General features: G+C 41.3%; 1 protein-coding gene across 7 annotated transcripts in view; it reads right to left on the reverse strand.

Moving 5' to 3' along the window:
* Positions 1-14,036, reverse strand: part of UNK (unk zinc finger) — a 39,305-nt gene that overhangs the window by 17,454 nt on the left and 7,815 nt on the right. For 6 of the 7 annotated variants that reach the window (XM_036757489.1, XM_036757491.1, XM_036757494.1 and 3 more), the window contains exon 2: positions 673-882. In XM_036757489.1, the coding sequence (XP_036613384.1) occupies positions 673-882 (210 nt within the window). Of the gene's footprint in view, positions 1-672; positions 883-1,690; positions 1,880-14,036 lie in introns of those variants that run through there. The other variant, XM_036757492.1, reaches the window with a different exon arrangement.

Below are 14,036 nucleotides of genomic sequence, written 5' to 3' on the forward strand. Positions count from 1 at the left end.
CCACAGTAGAATGTGGTAGCCCAGGGCTCTGTCTCACAAATCAACCTGTTCTTCTTCCACCCCCTTTCTTGGTGGTAATGTTGCCTTGCTTCCCAAGTTTTGCAAAAGAATCAGAAATTAAAAGGCAGAAAGGGAGCACAACAAAGCTCCTGCCTAATTTTATACTGGTCCATGGTTTCTATTTGGCCATCTGTTTTGTTACAAGACTGTCTGGATTAGCACCAGTCTCAGAATATAAGTTTCCTGTCTCTTCCATGGTCCCCAGCCTCTTGCCATGCACCATCAAGAGGACAATAAATGCTCTGGGGCAATGATGATCATGAAAACTAGGATCACTTTGTGCCTTTCAGCCTGCTCAGCAAATCCCACTAAGTTTACCTGGTCCAGCAGGCCACTTACCCCTTGGCCTAGGTGGTGGGGGTGGAACTCTAAATATGTGTGTGTCTGTGGGGGGGGGTTGTAAAGCCAAAGCAACAGGACATATACCCAGGGCCCTGTGAGGCCTCTTCCCATTAGGAAGGAGCAGAAACAGTCCTATGACCTTGGAAACACTGATCCTCGGTCTGCTATCCCAGGGATCTAGCTGGATGGCTTTGAGAATATCTGAACACAAGTCCTAGTTAAAATCTGGCTCCTCTGTGAGTCATTCCCAAGATTGCACAGGACACTTACTCGTCTCCCTCTGGGCAGAGGCCTGTGGTCTCATCATACTTGGTGCAGTAGATATCAGGGCTATAGTTGAAGGTGCCATCTCGGCGGCGGATGGACCTACGGCGACGCTGGTTAACAAAGTGCCAATGGAAGCAGGTGTAGGGCCGGTGCTGGGTACATTTGTGTTGCACAAAGAGCGGGCACTGTTCTGTGCGAAACTCCTTTAGGTACCTGGAGAGAGGGCACACAAGAGGTGGGGGAAGGGGAGAGAGTTTTGGGGATGGAGACCCACAGGCTTTAGCCTCTTATGCTCTTTCTGTCCCCAAATTAAGCTCCACTTTACATTTAGGAGTCAAATATCAAACTCCTAGAACTTTTCAACCTCTGGCTTCAGCCCTGACAAGAAAGAGTCAGAGACCTGTGTCCAGACCTTTGTCCCAGACTTCTTGCCAGACTTCCAAGGCCCGGAGACTGGAGGGACACAAAATGTATCCTCTCCTCGGGTCAAAGGGGAATAATTATTATAATAATGATAACATAGCGATTAAAGATTATGCAAAGTACTTTACACATAATATCTCATTTGACACTTACAACAACCCTTTGAGGTAGGTGCTTTCTCCCCACTTTTACACCTGATGAAATAGGCTGAGAGAGAAGTTAAATGACTTGCCCAAGGTCACACAGCTAGTAAGTAGTTGAGGCAAGATTGGAACTCAGGTTATCCTGCCAGGGCTTTCTCCACTTGCTGTCTCAGCAGCCAAGGGCTAACATTCCCAGCAGCAGATGGAGGCCGGCAAACTGACTTTGACTTGGCCCGTGATCCTATCGATCTTCCCTGCTACAAAAAAGGGAAGGGGTGATTTAAAGCTACTAACATCCCACCAAAGAAGTTAATTCTAGGGTCCAGACGGATGCTAGGATCACAAAAGAGCCTAGGAGCCAGGAGCCCAGGCTGGGCCCAGGCTGAGCCCAGGAGCCTCAGATTCTATGCCTAGCATTCAAGTAATTCCATGGAGGGAAGGAGGTAGACTCTTACCTGATTTCCCTGTACATGAATGGAGTATCAGGGTGAGCTGCTTGGCCTCATTTGTATTTCAAAGTATACTTTATGAGGATGCTCTGACAATGCCTGAATATGGTCCTTTCCCAATCTCCCTGGGAGCTTAACCACTCCAGAACTACCTATTCCAAAGGCTTCTCCCAGCCCCTGTCCCATATTCAGTCATCAGACTAAGGGAACCCAGGACTGGGAGAAAGGATGCTTAGATCTGCCCTTGACTTTTCTAGACAAAGGAAAATGCAGTCAAGGGCTTCTGAAAGGGAAACTTTCTGGTCTCCAAAAACACTACGAGGAGCTGTGACCACAGAGTATGTGCTCTTCCTTTGGACTGCTAACTGCTGTTAATTACAGGCTTGCCTGGCAGGACTCCCTGAAGAGATATAAAAGACACGTAATTATCCAGGTAAGAGACCTGTAGGAGGAAAGTTGTACATCTGACTGCCTTGCTTAACTTCCCTCTCGGACAGGGAGGGTGCTCTCCTTGCTGGCATCCATCTCATGCACATCTATACAGGTACTTGGATATTGCTGATGCTCTCCACCAGCCCCCACTTCTTTTTTGGCCTCCTCCCACATTTTATTTGGACACCTGCCTCAGTTCCTGCTGCCCTTGCTGCCCCAGCTAAATTAGGAAGTATCATGGCTCGCTCCTTCTCAACTCCTCCCCCTTGTGACGCACTCCCTCTTTTTCATGTCATCCCTTTCCACAGTCTCCCTCAAACACACTTACCCCCATGGAGAAGGAGAACACCTAGTCTGTTTATGTGTAGTGTTTTTATTTTGCTGAGAGTACATCCAACAAATGTGTGTCCATATCAGGGCCTCTCTGAGATCATAAGCTCCTAGAGGGAACAACCTCCTAGAGGGCTATGGAATTCTCTTAGCACAGCACCACATGCAGCATAATAGTCATGGAATGGTAAAGGCTCTTAATGACGATGACTGCCAAAAGCTCTGTTTCCCTTCTCCTTGACAGGCCTTATAGAGCACTAGACTCTCATAAAAGCTCCAAAGAAAGGTTTGACAGAATACCGAGTCTTATAGCTGCTGGAGAGCTTAGAGATCATCCAGTCTGAATCCCCTACTTTATGGGTAAGGAAACCGAGGCTCACTTGCCCAAGACACCACAGCTAGTTAAGGGAAGAGCTAGGAATAGATTCCAGCTCTGATGACGCCTCCTTCAAGGCTCCTTCCACTACGCTCTCTGCACCATCAACTCTCCTCTCAGAAGTTTTGTGGGAAAAAAGGCCTTCAGGAAAAATTAAAGTCTGTTTCAGAAGATGATGTGGAACAGAGCAACTCTGACTTCTCTGCTTTGATTATCATGGGGGCTCAAGAAGAAGCTGGGAATTAGTCCCAGATGGAGACTCTGGACCCAGCTGAGGATATGACCCATGTGGCAAGACCACACCAGCTTTGAGGCTTGGGACTTTTCATAAAATCACAATAGAATGCTGGAATTGGAACGCCAAAGGTCATCCAGTCCAATCAGAATCTGAAGCACAAGTCCCCAACTACAACACTGCCAACAAATGGTCATCCAGCCTATGCTTGAATACCTTCACAGACAGGGAATTCATCTCCTGGAAAAGCCCATTTCACCTTTGGCCTAATTATTAGGAAGTTCTTCTTTATATCCAGCTTAAATACGTTTCTCTTAGTTCTGCCCTCTGGGGCCAAAATGAGCAAGTCTAATCCACCTTCTAGGTGCCAACTTTCAAATATTTCAACTTCATTCCACCCAAGTCTTTTCTAGGCAAAAAATCCTAAATTTATTCAACTAATACTCATTTAGGACACTTTCAAGGAACCTGACTCAGTTGTCTCCCTCTGGCTCAGCTCTAACTTAAAATGTGTTTCATGACTGCCTACTAGAAAGCATCTTTTAAATTCCTCATCCTGTAAGTACCAAGAGGAAGGTATGGGCCAAACTTTGTGAATGAGGAATTAAATGCTAAGGCTGGAGGCTATGAATGCTAGTTTCAGGAATACCTATACCTGGCCTTAAATGACCTGATCTTTTAAAGAAACTACACGAGTCTGACATAGTTTCTAGAATCAAATATTTTTCCTATATACTCTTGAATTTGTTATAGCTATAAGGAATATTAAAGTCCACTGAGGTCGACCTCCTTATTTTATCATTGAGGAAACTGAGGCAAAGGAAAAATGATTCATCTGAGGTGTTTCTAGGCATGTTGGTTCTTCTGCTGTATGCTCCATTAAACTATACATATAAACATTAGGGTAGGGCTCTGTATGTAGGGATCAGGCCTTGATGCAATATAGCTGGAAGTATGTATCTGAAATAGTAGGACAAAATTCAATTTAAGACACTTTCGTTAAGTGCCTACTATGCATAAGGTGGAAGCAGTTCAGTGTAGTTGACAGAGCATTGGCCAGAGGGTCAGAAGACTTGAGCATGAATCATCTAACCCCATCAGCAATTCTTGAAGACCATCTGCTAATCTCCATCAGTAGAGAAAGTCTCCACACCAGGAGTTCTCCACCCAGGTGAATCATAGGGTCCAAGTTGGATATGCTTGGGCAGTCAGTAATTCTTATACTGGTAAAGCAGCAGAACCACTGGCAAAATCATTCCGGTGCCAGGCTCCTACATTCTGAAGTTGTTACCTTGGACCCCAATCTCTGGTCCTTCTATTTCTCTCACCACCTTAGTCTGCCTGAATCTCCTTCTTTGCCCTTCATCACCCTCTCTTCTCCCATTCCATCAGCCCTGTAGTAGTTTTACCTCCCTCCTCCATCATCCTTACGCCTTTTTCAAGAAGGCGCTATATTCATATACCAGTCCTACCCACCTCTGTTCCCAGCCCTAAATGCCCAATTCACTTTGCCTTGTCAGCTCTGACTCTGGAGGTGCCAGGCTATCCTGGAGGGCGTAATGACATCATGCTGAAGCCACTACACATTCATGCTGTTGATCCTTAATTGGACCGCAGCCTTTGTACAATTCATATATTAGTTTTTGGTTGTGACTCCTTGTTAGACAGAAGCTGCTCCCAAACTCTTCCTGCCTCCACCTCGCAGATAACCTGATATCCTAACATACTTAAAGGCCTGAGGCCATCCATCCTGTCGTCCCCCCTCATCCACACCTCAAGTCTAGATCCTCTCACCCTTGCCTCTAATCTTGAGCGTCAGATGGCCTACCTTCTTGTTGAGACTAACCCCGCCCCCCACTTGTGCCCAGGATCTCATCCTCTGGGATGTTATTCCATCACTAATTCCCTGCCCTACCTCCTCTCTCTTCAGTCCTTCCCTCTCTGACTCCTTTCCCTGTATTTACAAACACGCTCAGGTCTACCAGGCCTTACAAAAGCCTCTTCCTGACCCTGTTGTTCCCTCTAGCTATCATTCTAAATCTCTTCTCAACACTGATGAATTTCCATATAGTTAATATAATCCTCTATAGTTAATGGCTCCATTTCTTCTTTGCAATGTGATTCCATTACTAATTTAAAGAACTACCCTTCCCAAAACCTTCATTAATAAATTCAAAGGCCTTTTGTCAATCCTTTCCTCTTCCCGTAGCATTCGACACCCTGACTACACGCTACCTTTTCATTCTCTCCTCCTTTCTTTATAGGATGCTACTGTCTCCTCTTTCTCCTCCTATTTGATTGACCTCTCATCCTTTCTTGGTTCATCTACACTTCTCGTACCAAATCTGAATGTTCCCCAAGGCTCTTCTCCTTTTTCTACATTCTCTCCCTTGAAAATCTCATCTGCTTCTAAGGCTTCAACTCTCACCTAGATGCAGATGATCCCCAAATGTACATATTCTGGCCAGAACTCTAGTCTTGGATTCTTAATTGCTTCTTTTCTCTATTCTAGGCATCCTTAAACCCATCCTCACTCAGCAAATTGGATGTACCACTTGAATCTCAAATTCAGTATGTTCAAAACACAATTAAATCTTCCTTCTAAAACCTGCCCTATCTCCCAAATTCCTTACTGCTATTAATAACATCCTCTTCCTCTCAGCTCAGTCATCCAGCCTCAAAAATTCATTCTTTGATTCTTCTCTCTTCCTCGCCCCTCCCATCCATCCAATCAGCTGCCAATCTCTGTTGATGCTACCTGGACAATACCTCTTGCATTCATCCCTTCCTCTCCTCTCATGCAGCCTCCCACTACCATAGCTCACTTCTCAATCCCTAATAATTTGGTTTACAATCTCACTATTCAACAAAAACTACTCTCTTGAAGATTACTAATAATCTCAACTGCTGAATACAATGGTTTTTTCTCAGGCCTCACCCTTCTTGACACTCTGCAGGATTTGATAGAGGAAACTATTCCCTACTCCTAAACACATTTCTCCCTACTACCTATCTGGCCACTCCTCCTCAGTGTCCTTGGTTAGATCACAGCCCATGGAATATCCCTTTGCCTAGGTGTTTTGAGCCTGTCCTGATCTCCTTCCTTCCTTTCTCTCTCTCTCTTCCCCCTCCTTCTTGATCTCCATCTCTCTCTTTCTCACATGGGCTCCCAAGGGTTCAATCACCATCTTTATGCAGATGACACCAAACTCTCTTCTGAATTGTAATCCCTCTTCATCAGCCTCCTAGACATCACCACCTGGATGTTCCATAGGTAACTCAAAGTCAGTATGTCAAAAATAGTCCTTATTATTTTCTCTGCCTTTTCCTAACTTCTCTGTGTTGAGGACAACACCATCCTTGCAGGCTCTAAGAGTCACGCCTGACTTGACTTTCCCTGTCATCCTCTATATAATCAGTTGCCAAGTTCTACTTATTTTAGTTCTGTGCAGCTCTCATATCCATCCTGTCTTCTCCACTCAAATAGGAACTGCCTAAATTCAAGCCCTCTAGGATTACTGTAATAATCTCCAAGATAGTCTCCCTGACTTCAGCTTGCCTGTCTCCAAACCACCGTCTGTACCACAGAGCTGCAAAATTAATATTCCTAAAGTGCAGTTGTGACCATGCCATTCCCCTACCCTAAGAAGCTTCAATGGGTCCTTCTTACCTACAGGATAAAAGACAACACTTCTCTTTTTGACACTGGAAGCCCTTCACAACCTGATTCTAACCCATCTTTCCAGACTGATCTTATATTACTAACCTATATAATCTCAACATTGCAGCCAAATATGCCAACTTGCCATTCTCCTTATAAATCATCCCATCTCAATGCCTTCCTTATCTGCTTCTTTCTTTTCAAAGCATTACCTACCTGATCTTCCCAAGTGTTCTCCCTAACCCTACCCTTGCCCCTGAAATTATTTTTATTTACTCCATATCTAATTTGAATTTACTCTGCATATATCTGTGTGTATGTGGCTTTTCTCCCAAAATTAAACTCCTTCAGGTCGGGGAGTATTTTTTTGTCTCTTCATTCCCAGTGCTTGGTATATAGTAGGCACTCAATAAATGCTGTTCAACTGAATTGAATATTATGCTATATCTCCTCCTCTTCCTTTTCACTGCCATGCTCCTAGAAAATGGTTATCTCTGCTAACTGCCTGCACGTCTTCATAATCCACTTAAAAAAAAAACAACTTTGAAATCTGGATTTAAATCAGAAAAGATTGCTGAACTGTGAATACCCATTGACCCCATGATACCTCTATGAGGTCTATGCCCCAAAAAGATCAAAGAAAGAGCAAAAGGACCTATATGTACACTTATTTATAGCAGCTCTTTATGGAGGCAAAGAACTGGAAATTGATGGGGTGCCCAGATTACTGAGGAATGGCTAAATAAATCATGCTATAAGAATATGTCAAATTCATATTGTTGTGCTATACAAGAAGTGATGAAGGGGATGGTTTTAGAGAAACCTGGTAAAACTAACATGAACTGATGCAGAGTAAAGCAAGCAGAACCAGGAGAACAATTTCTACAATAACAAGAAGGCTATAAAAACCAACAATTTTGAAGGACTTAAGAACTACGATCAACCCAGTGATCAGACATGATTCCAGAGGACTCAAGATGAAACACGTTACCCAGAGAGGTGACAGACCAAGAGTGCAGATTAAGAAATATATTTCCTGGACACGGCCAATGCAGAAATTTGTTTTGCCTGAATATGTATATTTGTTACAAGAGTTTTGTTTTCCTCCCACCCCAGTGGGGGTGGAAGAGGAGGCAGGAGAGAAAGAAAATAGATGTTGGACAGTTGAAAAAAAATTAAATGTTTTTTAAAAAGGAAAAAATAGTTGCTGAAATTGTTCCTCCTCCAACATCCTATTATGGTATGGAGGCGACCCTCAAAAGGCCATGCCAACAGAAGACAAATGCTGACAGGGTCTTTTGTGCAGGAAAGGCTTTCAGTGTAGGTCTGGTAATGCCTCACATCCAAAGCGGCAGAGTGATAAAAAAAATTTTCAGCAACTCTTAAGAGGTAGTGTCCCAAGTAGGAATAGCACTAGATTTAGAGACAAAAGACCTATGTGCCTAGGCAACTCATTTCATCTATGTAGGCCAGTTTCCTTATCTATAAAATGAGGGGGTTGCCCTGGATGGCCTCTAAGATCTCTTTAATCTCTAATGCCTATGATTTTAAATGTTTTACTTTAATTACCCATAAACATAGCATGCTGAAAACAACTTGGCAATTTTTTCAGAGGATAGATTAAATACCACTACTCTCATCATTTACTATACGTCATACTTTAATAGCTTATACTTATAGAATATTTCAATATATTTTCATTTCTATCCTAACAATAAACCTCTGAGATAAGTAGTACAATTATTAGCCCTGTTTTACAGATGAGGCTCAGACATTACTAAACTTGCTTAAATTCACACAGCTATTATGAGGTTTTAATCCAAGTTTTATGACTTTAAGGCTGGTGTTCTTTCTACTCTACCTCTGAAATTAATCTGGAAAAGCCCTTCACACTTTACGTAGTAGTCCAAGAGGAATCCCCTCTATAATATCCTGACCAGTGGACATACCCTAGTAAAACGTAAGCTCCTTGGGGGCAGAGACTCTTTCGTGGTTTATCTTTGTACTTCGAGTTTCTAGCACAGTATCTAACAAATACTAGGGGAAATGAAACGAATTGAATCTCTTAAATGCTGCACTCAATTGTTTTTTCACAATCTTTGGCCTCTCTACCCTTTCTGCAGGTTTCAGCACTGTTGATAGCCAATCCTCCTGGATCCTCTCTCCTATCTTCACTTTCCAGGCCCTGTTCACTCTGGGTTCTCCTCATATCTATCTGACCACTCCTCAGTCACCCAATTCTACATAACCAGCTTTAATTTTTCTCCTGAACTCCAATTCTGCATTATCAATTAACTGTCTACTGGACACCTCCTGGTTAACCTGTTGGAATCTCATATTCAAAAATTTCAAAACAGAATTGATCCATTTTCTAAGTCGTCTTTCCACTAAACTTCTCTGTTTCTCTTAAGGATGATGCCCCAGTTCACAACCTCTCTCCCCCCTTCATTCTTCCAAGCTTGATCAGTTACCAAATCTTGTCTACTCTATCTCCATGGCATCTCCTGCATCTGTCCCCTTCTTCCACTCATAGGACTTAACCACTGTACACGTCAGACCTCCATCACTTATTGCTTGACTGTTGCAACAACCTTCAAACTCGACTACCTGCTTTCTAATCCATCTTCCATAGAGCTGCCTAAATAATTATCATGGGCAGAGGTTTAACCATGTTGCTCCCTTGGTCAAAGACCTTTGGCTCTGAGATAAAATACAACTCAGCTCTAGCCTTTAGGCCCTCCATAATTTGACTCTTACATACTTTTCTAATCTTACTTCATACTTGTATCTTTTGAGAATTCCAGCCAAGGTGGACTAATGATACCTGAATTCAACACTCCTTATCCTCTCTCCAGACATTAAGATAGGATGTCTTCCAGGGCTGTAACCTACTCCCTCTTCACCTCCGCCTCTCAGAATCTTGTCTTTCAGGTTCAGCTTAGCTACCACCTCCACTGTGAATCCTTCCTTGATCCGATCCCCCTTTTCCCCAATTTATTCAGAGTTTTTCTCCTTCCTTAAATTACCTGGTATCATTCTTACTTACATAAACCTCCTATAACCCCAAGGGCAGGAACTGCTTTGTCTCTGTATCCTGCCTAGCAGAGTATCTTGCATATAACATGGTTAAATGAATATTTGTTGGACTGAACTGGGATACTCGGAGAGGATACTGATGTCTCTCCCAGACGAACAAATATAAGATTGCCCAATCTTTTTTGTATCTCTAGTCAGAGGAGAGAAAATTCTAAGCTTTCACTTAAAACTACAAATAAACCTTTCACTAAAGACCGTAACTAGGAATGAAATTGGCTGGGCTTCTTTCTCTCCTCTCCCTAATGATCTTGGGCATGTGCATGGGGAAAGGGGGACATGAAAGGAACATTCCCCTCCCCCCCCAAAAAAAAGCAGGCTAGGGGAAAAGCAAAGCCCATGATAATTTGGTCTGGATAATCAATTCCTCATCCACCAGAGATGGCTGTTTATTTTAACATGTCAACAAGAAATTCTCTACTGGGAAATGCTGAAATCCACTTTAGAAACCAGAGCTTTTCAGGAACTGTAGCAAAACCCCAGGCTGGGTTTCAACAAGAGACATTAACCATTCAATAATTTTTACTGTTCCAAAGGCCCTAAACCCCTGGGCCTGAGAAGCCATAGATGATATCCACTTACCATTTCAAACAACTACTCCAAAAAATCCTAGTCCCTAAAAAGTCCTAGAAATCACATCTTGAAGACAGTCTTCCTTCCCCCTCTCCCCAATTCTCCACACATTATTATTTCTTGGGAATATCAGTGCTCTACAGCAAAGGCCATTAAGGCCCAAAAGAGGTTTAATACTGTTATGCTGACAAACCCTCACCAATTTAGCAAGGTTAGGATAACATATGGTTGATGGCCAAGAGGGAAAGACTTCCACCCAAAAGAGGTGGGAAAAAATGGACCAGGCAGAGGGAGCAATTCTAGATCCTAGTTACAGCTAGTGACAAAATTACAGTGGGAAGAGGAATGGTGCTTTTCTGCTGGCAGCTAATTGTCAAGCCAAAACAAAGCAGTTCTCCACACCTTTTTAGCGCAAAATTATTCACTTGCTCTTCATTTTCTCCACATTGGTAAACTTTATTTTAGCAGGCTACAATAATCTCCATTCTGGCCTCTCCTAAATCTAGCTTCAACTTGAAAGTCAGATTTATGTTTTAAGTTAATAGCAATCATCCTAAATAGGTCTCAATTACCCATGAAGTGTCAGGTTTTTCCTTTCTAATATCATCAGTGAGGTGACTTGAACTATCCTCAAGTGCAAGTTAAATCAAGGGAATTTCCTAGTTTAATATACAGTGTTAATTAACTATGCTGATTGTGTTGTAGTTGTACTGTCAATTAGCTTTTAAATTGCAGAATCAGTTTGAGAGATGAAAAGGATCTCAAACCTCTATCTTACTAGGTCTTCCAGAATCCTGTGTTGTTGGATTAGAGAATAGGAGGCAGGAAAGGGGATATTTGCTAAAAGCAGAGAAACAGAAAAGTTTGAACAATGATAATTAGAAACGGTTTCAGATATGGCGGAAAGTTTTAGGGTGTATGTTAGTGTACACTCACCCATTCTTGTGCCTCCTCCATCCTTCACTACGATGTGCCTTGTATACAGATCTAGTCATATAATTCTTCTGTCAAAAAATCTTCAATGGCTCCCTACTGCTCCTGAGTAAAGTCTGATTTTTGGCATTCAAAGTCTTCCCCAATCTGCCAACTCCACTTTTCCAGGTTTCTCTTTTATATGTGCTCTAGAGCATTGGTCTCCAAACTTTTTGGATCATATAACCCATCAGTAAAAAGAAAACATTTCTTTTAGCATGAACCACCAATATATGTATATTTATAAGTTATATACATATACTACTGTTTTACCATTTTTTACATTATAAAACATACAGAAAATTAGAAACTTTAAGATGAGATAATGAAATCAGTATTTTTTTTAAATTTCCAGTTTATTAATGTCACAAAAACTTTTTGGTCTCACTAAAAATATTTTTAGTGGTAGCGATGTGACTGAATATGCTTCATTATTTTGGAAAATCTTGTTCTAAGCTTTTGTGATACAGCAATTTGAAGGTCTGGTTCCAAGTTTAATTTTTTTTTCCTGATACTTGGCTTTATTAACGGTTGTAGATGAAAAAAACTGCCACAGAGATACAGAGGTCCAAATGGAGATGTGAGTTATTGGCTACACTTACTAAATCATGGTACTCATTTTTCAGTCCCATCCACCAATTATACAAAGGTTTTTGTTGAAATTTGGCTAATAAAATTTCCATCTTCCACATATTAGTCTTTGAAGGTCAGATCCCAGGTCCAGAATGTAGCTGTAGAGGGGAAGAAAGGAGTAGCGGCAAGGCAGACGCCAAGATGCCCAAGTAGATGGTTCACTTCATTTGTTTCCATTCAGTCCAGCGGGGTGGACTCTAAACTGGATTCTAGTCTCCTAATACACCCTGTACTTTCCTGCCTCTGTCTTTACTTATACTATTGTTTCATGTCTGGGAACTATCTTCTTTCACTGTACCTATTAAATATACCCTTTACAATCCAACCCAAAAGCTAACTCCTACATCCTTCCCTGATGCCAAAGTTCGGTAATGACTTTCCCCTCAAATTTCACAGAACACTTTTCATCTTCCTGATCATGTAATACTGTGTTTTAAATTTAACTGCTGCTGAATCTAAATTTTATCTAAATTTATCTAAATTTTTATCTCCAGCATCTAACAGAGCACTCTTATAAGAGGGACTTGATATCTGTTAATTTTTATTTGGAGTGGGGAAAGACAGCCAGCTATCTGAGGGCTCAAGCATATAGTAGATACTTAGGAGTTTTTTTAAGTTCAATTTGTTTCCTAAAGTTTAAAGTCTTTTATAATCAGTGATGCCAAAGTGAATCACTGACCTAGCAGAAAAAAAGAATACAATTTTTAAATGTCCATATTTTGGGGGGTAGGAAATAACACATATACATTCCCTTTTAGTAAAAAAAAACCAAACTTTTAGCAGCAACATTCTCTTAAAGTGCTTCCTTCGCAGTGCTTAAAGTAACTCTTCTAACCGTATGTCATTATCTATTCCCAACCTTGTTTTAAGACTGAGGTCCTACTGCTTCAGGCTTGGTACAAACAATGGGAAGCCAACAAAAAGTACCATTTCTGTCTGGTTCCACTTCTCCCAGGTAATTACTCCTGGAGCTATATGGAAGACCATTAGGTGCACTACATCTTTTCTTTTGCTTGGCCTCATTACAAAAATAATCTAGGCATATTACTGAAAACTTAATAGAGAGCCTACCCTAGATGTGTTGCTAAAGGACGAATTGTTCCTTTAGAGACAAGGAAATATAACTCACCTTGCAGATACAAAAAATTACATTAAGTATAATCCTTAAATACATTGGAAAATCCTTTTGCAGTAGTTTAAAACAATCATTAAAACAGGCACACCTTTATTGAAAAGGTCTTAAAGCTATATTATCACAATAGTGGTGAAATTGGAAGTGATTCTTCAAGAGCCAACTACCAGGGAGAAGTATTTGATCTTTGAAGAGCTGATATAATACAACAAGGACTACTAGGAAGTCAGACTGGCTCTATGCTGGATGAAGCAAAAAAGTAATATGTGAAGCCCAAACATAAAGGCAAGGGCTTAGGAGAGATGTGCATTTAAATCTAACATTTTCTGGAACCTACCAATAACTAGAGAATTCCTAACCAGGAACATGGACAGCGAATAAGACCTTCTACTCAGAGCAATCAATTAGAAATGAGAAAGCACGTTCTTATTTTCCAGAGTAGCTGAAGATGGACAAGAGGCTTTTATCACAGCTGGCCAGAGGTTACTGCACAGTCTTGCATAAGTGCTTTGAAAGAAGACTCCAAATGGAAAGCACAAGTATATTGTATGAGATAAGATAATTCCCAATACACTGTCCCTATTAAACAACTGTTATTTAGCTTTATTACTACTATTCTTGAAAAAACTGAATTCTTTTTTTATTAAGGTATATATACTCTATGATGAAACTGGAATCTTAAAAGATAAAGATTTGGCCCTACTCTCAAAAATTTCTTATTGAATTTGTGATGACATGATCCTGTAATTAGCATCAAAGGCAGGAATGCAAGTAGATAACTATCATTAAGTAAAGAGAGTGTACTGGCATAGTTTATAACCCTGCAGTGTTTATTATTGAATATTCATTTTATTCAATGAGCCTTCTTTCTACATCAAAATCTCCTCCTGAAAAGAAATTTAGGACAAGAGCTTA

Source organism: Trichosurus vulpecula, chromosome 4, assembly GCF_011100635.1.
Source record: "Trichosurus vulpecula isolate mTriVul1 chromosome 4, mTriVul1.pri, whole genome shotgun sequence".
NCBI lineage: Eukaryota > Metazoa > Chordata > Mammalia > Diprotodontia > Phalangeridae > Trichosurus > Trichosurus vulpecula.